This window comes from Hibiscus syriacus, unplaced genomic scaffold (genome assembly GCF_006381635.1).
Source record: "Hibiscus syriacus cultivar Baekdansim isolate YM2019G1 unplaced genomic scaffold, ASM638163v2 tig00110339_pilon, whole genome shotgun sequence".
NCBI lineage: Eukaryota > Viridiplantae > Streptophyta > Magnoliopsida > Malvales > Malvaceae > Hibiscus > Hibiscus syriacus.
Window position 1 is genome coordinate 925,145 of NW_024062692.1, and position 13,881 is coordinate 939,025.

The 13,881-nt window shown below is 35.8% G+C and overlaps 1 protein-coding gene across 1 annotated transcript; it reads left to right on the forward strand.

The window, feature by feature from the left end:
• The first annotated feature begins 10,496 nt into the window (after nucleotides 1–10,496).
• Nucleotides 10,497–13,585, forward strand: LOC120120457 (phosphatidylinositol/phosphatidylcholine transfer protein SFH3-like). Its single transcript, XM_039140089.1, has 13 exons — nucleotides 10,497–10,659; nucleotides 10,760–11,024; nucleotides 11,109–11,208; nucleotides 11,298–11,564; nucleotides 11,637–11,714; nucleotides 11,820–11,921; nucleotides 12,003–12,052; nucleotides 12,161–12,260; nucleotides 12,355–12,483; nucleotides 12,567–12,657; nucleotides 12,741–13,126; nucleotides 13,213–13,293; nucleotides 13,390–13,585. Exons 1-13 carry the CDS (start codon nucleotides 10,614–10,616, stop codon nucleotides 13,411–13,413), a joined length of 1,719 nt encoding a protein of 572 aa, XP_038996020.1. The 5' UTR covers nucleotides 10,497–10,613; the 3' UTR covers nucleotides 13,414–13,585.
• The last annotated feature ends 296 nt before the right edge of the window (nucleotides 13,586–13,881 follow it).

Below are 13,881 nucleotides of genomic sequence, written 5' to 3' on the forward strand. Positions count from 1 at the left end.
TGCCTCTAGTCACACTTTAAAGAATGCCTGTGGATAAATCACACATGAAGAGTTATCAGAATGTAGTGCGAGCCTTTGATGGTACTCAAAAAGAGGTGCTCGGGAAAATGGAAATACCGTTGTTAATTGGACCAGTCGTGTACAATATTGACTTTGTGGTGATGGACATCCACCCTACATATAATTGTTTATTAGGGAGGCCATGGATTCATTCAGCAGGAGCCGTTCCTTCTTCATTACATCAGAAATTGAAATTTGTTGTTGATGAACAACTAATATGCGTAGGAGCTGAAGAAGAAATCATTGCGTCTATAACAAGTGATGTTCCATATATTGAAACCAATGATGATGCTCTTGAATGCTCTTTCCGAGCTCTTGAATTTGTCAATGCAACTTTTATTGCAGAAGGAAGCAAAATTCCATATCCCAGATTATCTGATTGTACCAAGATGACGGTACGACAAACTTTAGGCATCGGAACTAAAGCTGGGAAAGGTTTAGGAAAGAATCTTCAAGGGATTTCGGTTCCTGTAAGTATAAAGATGAAGAAAGACCGTTTTGGGCTTGGATTTAAGCCCAATTTTCAGCAAAAGAACAAAGAGATGAAAAGAAGATGTGAAGACAGAAAGGCAAGGTTGAAAGGGAAAGAAATCCTTTGGGAACACATGTTTTTCCCACAATTGAAGACCACATTCAGATCAGGAGGAACAATTAATGTAGAACAACAGCTTGTTGAAGCCTTTAAAGAAGAAGAAAAGTTGACGAAAGATCAAAGCATAGTTGAAGAAGCTATGAATGGATTATTTATCAACATGATCATGAATGACAACAAGACTGGCAAATACTTGGATAAGATTCGCCCATGTTTTCCTGGAGAAACACTCAACAATTGGACCACTGAAGATCTTCCTATAGTTTTTAATATTAACGCAGAGTAATATTCAGAACTAATCTTTATGTTTAGCTCAAAAGTATGAAAACTTTTTGTTATCTTGTAAAGGAAATTATGTTAACCTAATATTAAATATAAGAAATTTTCTTTAAAATTTTCAGATGGCAATCATTTTTTACATTTTCTTACATTTTTACATTTATTTATTTCATAAATTTACTATATTCTTTCAAAAATATATGTCCGACTTAAATTTGCAGGTGTCACCATGTTAATAGCATGTTCATTCCTAAATTTAATCAAGAGATAAATTTAGAGCAGCCCATATGTCTGGAAGAAATCAATGGGTGTGAGGATGAACTAGAATGTGATGTTCCTACTGAATTATTAAGATTGGTAGAAAAAGAAGATAAACAAATTCTACCTCACAAAGAAGAGATTGAAACTGTGAATCTGGGAACAGATGAAGAAATGAAAGAGGTGAAAATTGGTACTACTCTGACAATCCAGATAAAACAAGAATTGATAAATCTTCTTCAAGAATTCAAAGATATCTTCGCCTGGTCTTATCAAGATATGTCTGGTTTGAGTACAGATATAGTGATGCATAAGCTTCCAATCAATCCAGAATATAAACCGGTCCAACAAAAGCTCAGGCGAATGAGGCCAGAAATGTTGTTACAGATCAAAGAGGAAGTAATGAAACAGATTAATGCAGGTTTCCTACAGGCAGCCAAATACCCAGAATGGGTAGCCAACATTGTTCCCATACCAAAGAAAAATGGGAAAGTTCGAATGTGTGTGGATTACAGAGATCTTAACAAAGCTAGTCCGAAAGATAGCTTTCCATTACCTCACATAGACACCTTGGTGGACAATACTGCAGGACACGCATGGTTTTCATTCATGGATGGCTTTTCAGGATATAATCAGATAAAAATGAATCCTGAAGACATGGAAAAAACAACATTTGTAACCATGTGGGGCACATTCTGCTATAAAGTGATGCCATTTGGATTGAAAAATGTAGGGGCAACATATCAAAGAGCTATGGTAACTTTGTTTCATGACATGATGCACAAAGAGATTGAAGTATACGTGGATGACATGATTTCCAAATCCCGAACTGAAGAAGAACATATTAAAAATCTGAGAAAGCTTTTCCAGAGATTGAGGAAGTATCAATTAAAGCTCAACCCCGCTAAATACACTTTTGGGGTAACTTCCGGGAAACTTTTGGGATTTGTGGTCAGCAAAAAAGGAATTGAGATTGATCCAGATAAAGTAAAAGCAATTCAAGATCTTCCACCACCTAATACAAAAAAAGAAGTTCGAGGCTTTTTGGGAAGATTAAATTATATATCTCGGTTCATTTCTCAATTAACTGACAAATGTGATCTAGTGTTCAAATTACTTCGAAAGAATAATCCTGAAGTCTGGAATGATGAATGTCAAGAAACTTTGGATATTATTAAGAAATATTTATCCAATGCCCCTATTTTAGTATCACCAATGCCTGATAGACCGTTAATTCTCTACTTGACGGTCTTCAAAAATTCGATGGGATGTGTACTAGGACAACATGATGAATCTGGAAGAAAAGAAAAAGCTATTTACTATCTGAGCAAGAAATTTACTGATTGTGAAATTCGATATCCACCAATACAAAAATTATGTTGTGCCTTGGTGTGGGCTACTCGAAGACTCAGACAATATATGTTATACCATACTACTTGGTTGATATCAAAACTTGATCCTTTGAAATTCTTAATGGAATCACCAGCTTTGACAGGTAGAATGGCTAGATGGCAAATGTTATTATCTGAGTTTGATATTGTATATGTCAACCAAAAAGCGATAAAAGGAAGTGTCATAGCTGATTTTCTGGCCAGTCGTGTATCAAATGATTATCAGCCTTTGAGTTTCAATTTTCCCGATGAAGATTTGTTGTGCATATCCATGAATGAAAAAGTCAGAACAAATGATGCATTTGCATTTTGGAAGCTTTACTTTGACGGAGCATCCAATGCCTTGGGACGAGGAATCGGGGCAGTGTTGATTTCTCCAGAAAGTATTTATTATCCCTTTACAAGTAGACTGGAGTTCTTTTGCACCAATAACATGGCGGAATACGAAGCTTGTGTCATGGGATTAAAAGCAGCTATAGAAAGAAAAATCAAATGTCTCAAGATATATGGAGATTCCTCGTTAGTGGTGTATCAATTACGAGGAGAATGGGAAACAAAAGATCCCAAATTGTTGGAATACCGAAATTTTACCCTCGAATTAGTGAAAGAATTTGAGAAAGTCACCTTCAATTATCTCCCTCGAGAAGAAAATCAAATGGCAGATGCTTTGGCTACATTAGCTGCTATGTTTCAGGCAACTAAGAAAGTTGATATGATGCCAATCAAAATGCAAGTATATGAAATTCCTGCACACTGTTATAGTGTGGAAGAAGAGGTAGATGGTAAACCATGGTATTATGATATCCTGCAATATATCAAAAATCAAAGTTATCCACAAAATGCATCTGAAATTGATAAAAGAACCTTGAGAAGAATGGCTGCTGGATATTTTCTTGATGGCGAGATTATGTATAGAAGAAGCAATGATCAAATGCTATTGAGATGTTTAAATACCAGCGAAGCCAGAAGCATCATTGAAGAAGTACACAGTGGAATATGTGGAACACATGCAAATGGTCTTTCCATGGCCAGAAAAATAATGAGATATGGATACTATTGGGCTACCATGCACACAGATTGCATTGATTATGCAAGGAAATGTCATAAATGCCAGATATATGCAGACAAGATTCATGTACCCCCATATCCTTTACATGTAATGACAGCGCCTTGGCCGTTTTCTATGTGGGGAATAGATGTCATTGGTGCAATCACACCAAAAGCATCGAATGGACATTGTTTCATCCTTGTGGCAATTGATTATTTTACCAAATGGGTTGAAGCTGCTTCATATGCCAATATTAAGAGGTCCACAGTCTGCAAATTCATAAAGAAAGAGATAGTTTGCCGGTATGGCCTACCAGAAAGGATCATTACAGATAATGCTCTGAACCTGAATAACAAAATGATGACTGAACTTTGTGCACAGTTTAAGATCAAACATGCAAACTCAATAGCATATCGTTCAAATATGAATGGGGCAGTTGAAGTGGCAAATAAGAACATCAAGAGAATCATTACAAAGACCACTGAAACTTACAAAGATTGGCACGAGAAGTTACCTTTTGCTTTATATGCATACCGAACTACTGTTCGAACATCTACTGGGGCAACACCTTTTTCTTTAGTCTAGGGGATGGAAGCAGTCTTACCAATTGAAGTTGAGATTCCATCATTTCGAATGCTGAGAGAAAAAAAATTAGATGAATCCGAATGGACCCAAGCTAGATTTGATCAATTGAACCTTATTGAGGAGAAAAGATTGAAAGCTATTTGCCATGGACAGATGTATCAGAAACGGATGATGAAGTCTCATGACAAGAAAGTACATCCAAGAGAATTCCAAGAAGGTGATATAGTACTAAAAAAGATCTTGCCTATACATAAAGATTTCCGTGGGAAATGGATGCCTAATTGGGAAGGGCCATACGTTGTGAAAAATGCCTTTTCCGGAGGAGCGTTGATCTTGGCAGAAATGGATGGAAAATTTCTGAAAAATCCAATAAACTCGGATTCTGTCAAGAAATATTATGCTTGAAAAAAAAAGAAAAAAGAAAAAGAAAAAAAAGGGGTCAAGATGAAAACCCGCAAAGGGCATCTTGTAACTAAAGGGAGGATTTGAGTTGAAAACCTGAAAGGGCGGCTCAAATGCATGTTGATATTAGGCATCTGGCAATTGAACTCTCTTAATATTTTGACAGTTTAGGAGAAACTTCACATCTACAAGCATTTTGACAACGTTTGAGATCTTCCAGACAAAAGCTTACATCATTACTCTAAATTGTGTCAATTTGATTAATTTAGAAATACTTATGCTAATAATTTGTTGAGTCATTTGAATTTTTATCATTCTTATGCTTGCCATAACTTTGAATACAATTCTATCTATTTCAAGTTCAATTTATTTGAGATTTAATTTATTTTTGAAAATTCAATTTATTCTTTTATGGATTAACATAATTTTGAAATAAGTTAAAGATTTCTGAATATCACTTTATGTTAATACTTTTAAAGGCATGGAATACAAAGTAAGCAAATCATCATCATCATAAAGCCATGAACAAGTCATTATTTGCACTCTGGTTATATAGGGTAGCATTGGTTACAGTATTCCAAAAGTTGAAGATGACAAGTTTTACTGTCAACTAAACCGTTCCATGATTCGAAAAGAGTGGAATATATTGGAGCAGTAGAATAGACAGTTTGTTGTAGCAATCATTGCAAGTAAATGCACCAACAAAAATCTTTAAGCCCATGAATGATGTTTATTTCTTCCAGTAAGGTTGTTACAATGGATGCCACCAACAACAAGGTTGAGTCCATTAAAACTACTCATCAATTGCTCCAACCGATCATCATTCAGTTCTTGCACATCTGTTTTCAAAAGTATGCCAAGACAGTAAAAGGCAACCTCTGCATCATTGATCCCAGAGAAAAGAAACAGGACATTGATACCACCATGGAACATGTTTCTATACAGATCCTTGTATATGGTTTTAGGGAAACCTAGAAGTATTTCCACCTCATCAGATTCAAGTAGAACAAGTGTCGTAGACTCAATAGCATCTTCTGGAAGTGTTCTTTGAGTCATTTGATCTGGTTTGGTATGAACCCTAAAAACCAATCATTGAATTTGAAAAATGAATGTGCTCATAGCATCTTCTGGAAGTGTTCTTTGAGTTATCTGATCTGGTTTGGTATGAACCCTAAAAACCAATCATTGAATTTGAAAAATAAATGTGCTCATAGCATCTTCTGGAAGTGTTCTTTGAGTTATCTGATCTGGTTTAACATGAACCCTAAAAACCAATCATTGAATTTGGAAGATGAATGTGCTCATAGCATCTTCTGGAAGTGTTCTTTGAGTTATCTAATCTGGTTTGGTATGAACCCTAAAAACCAATCATTGAATTTGAAAAATGAATGTGCTCATAGCATCTTCTGGAAGTGTTCTTTGAGTTATCTAATCTGGTTTGGTATGAACCACAAAACCCAATAATTGGATTTGGAATATGAATGTGCTCATAGCATTTTCTGGAAGTGTTCTTTGAGTTATCTAATCTGGTTTGGTATGAACCACAAAAACCAATCATTGGATTTGAAAGATGAATGTGCTCATAGTAGAAATAAGAAGACCCAATAGCATCTTCTGGAAATGTTCTTTGAGTTATCTGATCTGGTTTGGTAGGAACCACAGAACCAATCATTGGAATTAAAAGATGAACTGCATGATCGTCTTCATTAAGAAGCTTCTTTTCAAGCTTCTTCTACTTATTTCTTTCCCAAAAAAATCATAGCCCAAGTTTCGCCTTTTCTTGTAATTGGGATCATTGCATAATGGCTTCCTACCTTTTACCGGAAGAAGTGCGTCAGCAGCCTTAGCCATTTGAGTAGCACATATAAAATTTGTCAACTCTACAATTGATGAATCAGGATTATATCTCTATGACTATTGAAGACATAGCATCTGAGAATCCCATTTCTTTTCAAGTATAACAGTTTACTCTCCTCATCAGAATCAGAATTCAAGATTTTCTCAGTATCAAAAAAACTATCGATATCTGCGAAATCATCTTGAAAGATCACTTCATAATCAGATGAGTTGTTATCAGAATCAACATGTTGCATGAATGCAAGCTTTTCAAGAGCCTATACTATTGAGTTTTATTCTCAAGAGGTTTTGTGAAATCATATCTACATCTACATTTGTCAAAGATGATAGATTCTTTGATTTGAAGAAGAAAGATCTATTGGGTTTCTACAACTGAAGAAATACTCAGTTCACCAATCTGAAATCAAATAACTTAACATTCATGCATCATATTTAGGTGTTTGCGAAAATAGGTGCATTTTCATTCATTTTCATCCATGTTGAATTTTTAACAGGAATTTCAAAGATTTTAGCAAAGATTCAAATCTATCATTTGATGGATTGACATTGTCAGGTCGAGTTCATAATGAGAAGAACTCATCATCTGAAGAAGGAAGAAGAAGTTCATAATGAGAAGAATTTGTTCAACCTTTTGTTTAAATTCATCATTTGATGGATTAACATTGCCAGGTCGAGTTCATAATGAGAAGAACTCGTCATCTGAAGAAGGAAGAAGAAGTTCATAATGAGAAGAATTTGTTCAACCTTTTATTTAAATTCATCATTTGATGGATTGACATTTCCAGAGAAAGTTCATAATGAGAAGAACTCGTCATCTGAAGAAGGAAGAAGAAGTTCATAATGAGAAGAATTTGTTCAACCTTTTGCTCAAATCCATCACTTGATGGATCAGCTTTTCCAGAGAAAGTTCATAATGAGAAGAACTCATCTGAAGAAGAAGAAGTTCAAAATAAGAAGAGCTTGTTCAACCTTTTACATAATTTTATCACAGAAGGAGATATATTAGCATCATCCCCAGCGGAAAGTTCATAATAAGAAGAACTCATCTGAAAAAAGAGAAGAATTTATTCAACATCTCCATCATAGTCAAGTGAATTCAAATGGATAAAAAAATATTATTATCTTTTCATCTTTACTCTATTCTTGTTAACACAAGAATGAGCAAAGAGGGGCAGCTGAAGATACTATTTTTTTCCTCCATTTACTACTATTATTATTATTATTATTATTATTGTTGTTATTATTATTTTATTATTACAAACGGGCCAAGTCTGGCCCAACCAGTTAACCCAAATACAGTGGCCCAGTTAACCCAAATGTGCAACCCTAAACCCGTTTAGGGTTTGTATCTAAGCCTCAGCCGTCTCATCCATCCACCGTTGGATCTGGCATGATCCAACGGTCCAAGAACCTCCAGCAGGAAACCCTAGGGTTATGATACCCTAGGGACTACGCCAGCAGTCGCCGCTCCACGTCGCTCCAGCCGCTGCCTCGCCCCAACAGAAGGCTCCAGAAGTTCCAACGCCAGCCGTCCACGTTATGGCCCTAGGGTGAGTCACCACTGGGAGTCCGGTGACTCACCAGACTCCACTCTTTTACCCGGTCCGATGGTCACACCGGTGATGGCTATAAAGCCATCACCCCATCTGCAAAGAAAAAAAAACCCACAGGCCACAGAGAGACAAAACCGAGAGCAAAGATACAAAAACGGAGAGCAACAACACAACAACCAGCAAACAAAAAAAAAGGGAGAGAAGCTTACCGAGGAAGCCCCGACCACCGGACCTCTTCAAATGTCACCGAAACCTTCGAAAATCGAAGGTACTTTCTTAGATTTGCTCCGATCAGGAACTGTTTAGGAGAAAAGAGCATCGGAATCGTCATTAGGACGGTCCGATCTACATGGTGGTGTAAAAATAATTTTTTCCGGCCACCGGATACGGTGGCCGGCGGTGAGAGTCACGGCGGCAGACGGCTGCCGCCCGGTGACCGGCTTCCCTCCGATGAGGGAAGCTAGAGAGAGGGGAGAGCATTTCATTTCTCTCTCAGTTAGAGAGAGAATAAAAAAATGAAATGAATGCTGGCCCTTCGGGCCAGCTGATTTGAGCTTTAAATAGCCCTTCCCGAACGACGCCGTTTCGGGGAGGGCTATTTGTGTAATTAAATAAAGGTTAAATCCTTTCCGCAGTCATCCTAATTTGTAAACTTTACATTTTAGTCACTAAATCAATTTATAATCCTTTTAATTTGGTTCTTTAAATTTATTTTTTATTTATTTTAGTCCTTTGTATTAAAATAATATATTTAGGGTAAATAACAGATTTAGTCCGTTAATTTTAATAATTAATATTTTAATCTGAATAGTATGTTTTAATTTATTTTAATCTAATATCCGAATTTTATATAATTTTATTTTAGTCACTAAATTAATAAATAAGGAAATAGCATGTTTAATCCCTATAATTTTGATTAATTATGAATTAGGTATTTAATTTCAATTTTACTATAATTTAGTCATTAATTTTAAATATTTTCATTTATTTTACTGCTTTTAAATATATAATTCTAATTGTATTCTTATTGTTTTAATTTTACTTTTTTATATATTTAAATATTTTTATTATTATTATGTAGTCATAAATATATATATAATAATAAATAATAATTTATATTTTTCAATAAATTATTTTTTATTTTTCAATATCGAAGAATAGGGCAGTCTTAATACAACTGGATGTCCTATTCTGGTATTTTAAAATTAAATATTAATAAAAAATATTATTTAATTTATTTAAATTAATATTTATTAATATCAAATAAAAGAGCTGTCTTAAGGCACCTAGAAGTCCTTTTCTGATTTTTTTAAATAAATAAATATTTTTTTATATAATTTTGAAATAATAGGATTATAAATTAAATATATTTTTAATTTTTAATTTTTAATAACAGAGACAATTTATAATTAAAAAGTACCAATTTTGGGCGTTGTAGGGGTGCTAATCATTCCCTAAACGTAACCGACCACGAATCCCTTTTTATTATTAAAAAGAACGAATTTTTGGTTAAAACGCAGATCAGTTTATCTTTTAATTGATGTTTTCTTAAAAACTCTTTTAAAAGATATTTTTTAGGTATTCGACCTACCTGACCCAAAAGGCCGATGGCGACTCCCAAATTATTTTCAAAACCATTTATTCACATCACTTTTCCAGTCAAGTAAATATTTCGTGCCCGGACGAAAACCTGTTACGACAAAACCCATCTGTGGATTTGGTGAAGCAGTGTTGAGGGTTTTAGCAGGGTTTTCAGAGAGGACAGCTATGAAGGAGAAGGAATGGTGCTTGAAGAGATTTTTGGAAGTTTTGAAGGGCAAAATGGAGAGTTTGGTAAATGGGTGGTTTAGGGTTTGGGGGAAGAGATGGAGAGTGAGAAAGATGGTGAGTAGCCGCTTGATGATGGAAAAAATGCACTAATCTGCGTTTGTTGACTATAGCTTTTAGAGAGATTAGTGAAGGGAAAAGATCTTATATTGTGTAAAATATACATGTTTGATATGACATGATTTTCATTAATGGAAAATTTTTAATATAATCTCGCATTCCTTAAATTTCGTATCGCTAAAATTTAATATTATCTTACATAAATTTCTGTATCCGATCTGTTGTCGAGAAAAGGGTGAAAACCGTTGGTGAGTTAATTTAAGACACAAGACCGTCAAAGGATTTTGAATGGAGTTGCATGCATATCGCCAAACCCTAAAACAACTGCTTAAGGTTCTTTTAAGACATTGTCAATAATAGTAAACCTGAAAAAAGAAATATATGTTCAGAAAGAACTATATTTGACAATGTCAATCCAATTCTCTTGTTATATAAACCTATCCCTCTTCTCTATTAGCCTTAGTCTCAGACTCCTATCATATGGTATAATATTTTTTCTCTTCATTCTTATCATATGTTATCAGTTTAATCCCATTATCATATGTTATTTCCAATGATTTTTCATTGGCTTATTTGCAGATGTTCGGATTGGATTCTAGGTGTAAAAACCTAGTTAGGCAGAAGAGCATTCATATTGAACATCTTTGTTTGAGTGCTACAAGCTAAACCTGCTGCACTTTGAGCTCAACGAAACTGTAATCATGGCTGGTACATTGTCTCAACCTGTGGAACGACAAGTTCGAATAGGCGGTGAGTGTTTTGTAATTCAGTACATGGTACGATAGTTCTTTTCAATGCTGGTTTCTTGTTATGGTTTGATGGTGCTTTTTTATCTCCGTTTTCGCAGAGTCTGGAACGTTTGATTTGGAGAACTCGGAAGATGACAAGAGAACAAAGCTTGCGTCTCTTAAGAAAAAGGCAATGAGTGCCTCAAGCAAGTTTAAACATTCATTTAGGAAGAAAGGCAGGAGACATAGTAGAGTGATGTCGGTTGTGAACATAGAGGATGGCCTTGATTCTGAAGAGCTGCAAGCAGTGGATGCGTTCCGCCAAGCACTCATCTTAGATGAATTATTGCCTGCTAAACATGATGATCATCATATGATGTTGAGGTCGCAATCGTTCCATTTCATTAGTTAGCTTTGAATGAAAGATTAGGCCAGTTGACTCATGATTTGATCATTCTGATGATACAGGTTTCTTAGGGCTAGGAAATTTGATGTTGATAAAGCAAAGCAAATGTGGGTTGATATGCTCCAATGGAGGAAGGAATTCGGGGCCGACACAATCATGGAGGTATATACATCTGTTTCCATATATATGTATAGATGGTGCAAACTTATGAACTGTGTCTGAACTTTTCTTCTTGGGGTTTCTTTGTTAAGGACTTTGATTTCAAGGAATACAGTGAAGTGATCAAGTATTATCCACAAGGATATCATGGGGTGGACAAGGATGGACGACCTGTTTATATCGAAAGGCTTGGTCAAGTGAATGTTAACAAGCTGATTAGAGTTACAACAATCGACCGATATTTGAAGTACCATGTAAAGGAGTTTGAGAAGACCTTTGCTATTAAGTTTCCTGCTGCATCCGTTGCAGCAAAGAAGCAAATTAACCAGAGCACAACCATATTGGATGTGGAAGGAGTGGTATGTCCGATTTGCTGCTTATAGTTTCGCTTCGTTGCAGTTCTAACACCTACAACATATATAAACTTTCAGGGGCTTTCAAGCTTCAACAAGTCTGCAAGGGAGCTCCTTCAGAGCCTTCAGAAGATTGACGGTGACAATTATCCCGAGGTACTCGATACTCATTACTCCACAAGCTCAGTTTTACATGCCTGCAGATTCTCTGTCTATTTCTTGCACCAAAATAAAGCTAATTGAATGGTTCCAACATTGCAGACTTTGAACCGCATGTTTATCATCAATGCTGGCTCCGGGTTTAGGCTGTTATGGAACACGGTTAAATCGTTCCTTGACCCGAAGACTGCTGCAAAGATCAATGTAAGTATTGATTCACCATTATTACCTGACACTAAATTTGATTTCTGGTACTATAATGTTGCTAAACAAAATTTTCACTAGGTTTTGGGTAACAAGTACCAGAGCAAATTGCTTGAAGTAATTGATGCAGAGTGAGTTTTTTTTTAACATTTTTCTCATCAGTTGACAAGATTACAATGTGCCATGCATTTTAAACTTTCTAGAACTAAAAAATATCTATTTCTTGTGATGTTCTTCAGTCAATTGCCAGAGTTCTTGGGGGGTACTTGTAACTGTGCTGACAAAGGCGGTTGCATGACTTCCGACAAGGGTCCATGGAACGATCCCAATATATTGAAGGTAGTCTCCAAAAGCTTGATCGATTTTCGACGAGTATCTATCTAATATTATACTTGGAATAATGAACCTGAGTACTACATTTTTATGAGCGTAGAAGGTTGAAAACGGTCAAGCAAAGTGTACAAGGATGAAAATATCAGATGCAGAGCAGAAACATAGCTTCCCTTTCAATGCAAAGACCGACACGAATAGCGCCGAATGCCATGCAGATTCTTTTCCTGAAGTAAGCCTGGAAATAATCAAACAGGATATCTCATACTGCAGCTCTCATATGGCAACATAACCACATGTTTTTATATGCTGCAGACTCCTATCAAGAGAGAGGCTCATTTCGTTCCATTGGAAGACCCTTACTGGACTAACTCAATGAAAGATGATGGATTTTCCATGTCCAAAGGTACTTGCATTCGCCATTTGGATACGTTTCTCGAGTTTTACGAATATACCGATGACACCATTCATTTGTCCCCAAAATTTCAGATTGTTACCAGACAAAGGATGTTAGGATGGCTACACAAGGAATGGGAACCAACATTTTCGGAGGAATAGTGGCCATCATTATGGGGATCATCGCCCTGGTTCGCCTGTCCCGCAGCATCATACCTAGGAGAATAACCGAATCTCTTTTCTATGGCGGTCAAGTTTACTACGATGACTCGATGATCAAGGGCCCTGCAGCTCAACAAGCACCACCTATCAACGACGCTGACGTGGTTGCCATGATGAAACGCATGGCCGAATTGGAAGAGAAGGTGACCGTACTCATCGAGAAACCGGCAACATTGCCACCTGAAAAGAAGGAGATGTTGAATGCTGCTTTAAGCAGGGTCAGCACCCTGGAAGAAGAGCTATCTGCTACTAAGAAGGTACATTGGTTATCTGCAACTAAGAACATGAATTCGTCACTGTGTCTGAATCTTAATCGTTTGTTTCCTTTCTTGCTTACATGCAGGCACTTGAGACAACCATTGATAAACAGCAGGAGCTCCAAACCTACATTGACAAGTATAAGAAGAAGAAGAAGAGGAAGTTTGTATGTTATCAAACATCAAATCATTCACACTTCATATATATGTATATAAATATAGGGTTATCTGACGTCTAATTTTCTTGTTTTGTGTGGCTGCAGAACCCATTACGCTGGTTAAGTTGAACTTAAATGTCGAGATTTCGGCCCACAGATGAATGGCTAACTAATATTGTTTTGCTTTGTAAAATATTCAATTCCCAGCCCCTTTAAGCCAAGGAGTTTGGCATATTTCTTAAATACAGTTATATGTTAAACAATTATTGGCTCGAAATGGAGGTTGAGTTCTTTTTCTGAAACCAGACATAAAAACAGAAATTCTGGGTAATAAACTATAGGAAAAACCAATAAAATGACATATACTAGTAATTTGGCTTCTTCTTCACTGTTTATGCATGCAAGCAGTTCCACTTGCCTCACCAAAGCTTCATGAACAGGCTATTAAATATCAAAACAGAAAACATATATTTTCTTTAAAAAATCCAAATCAAAATAAGATAAACTTTGAAATATTACCTGAGTTTAGTTAAATAAAATTAAAAAATCAAAATCAAAATAATATAAACTTTGAAATATTACCTGAGTTTAGTTAAA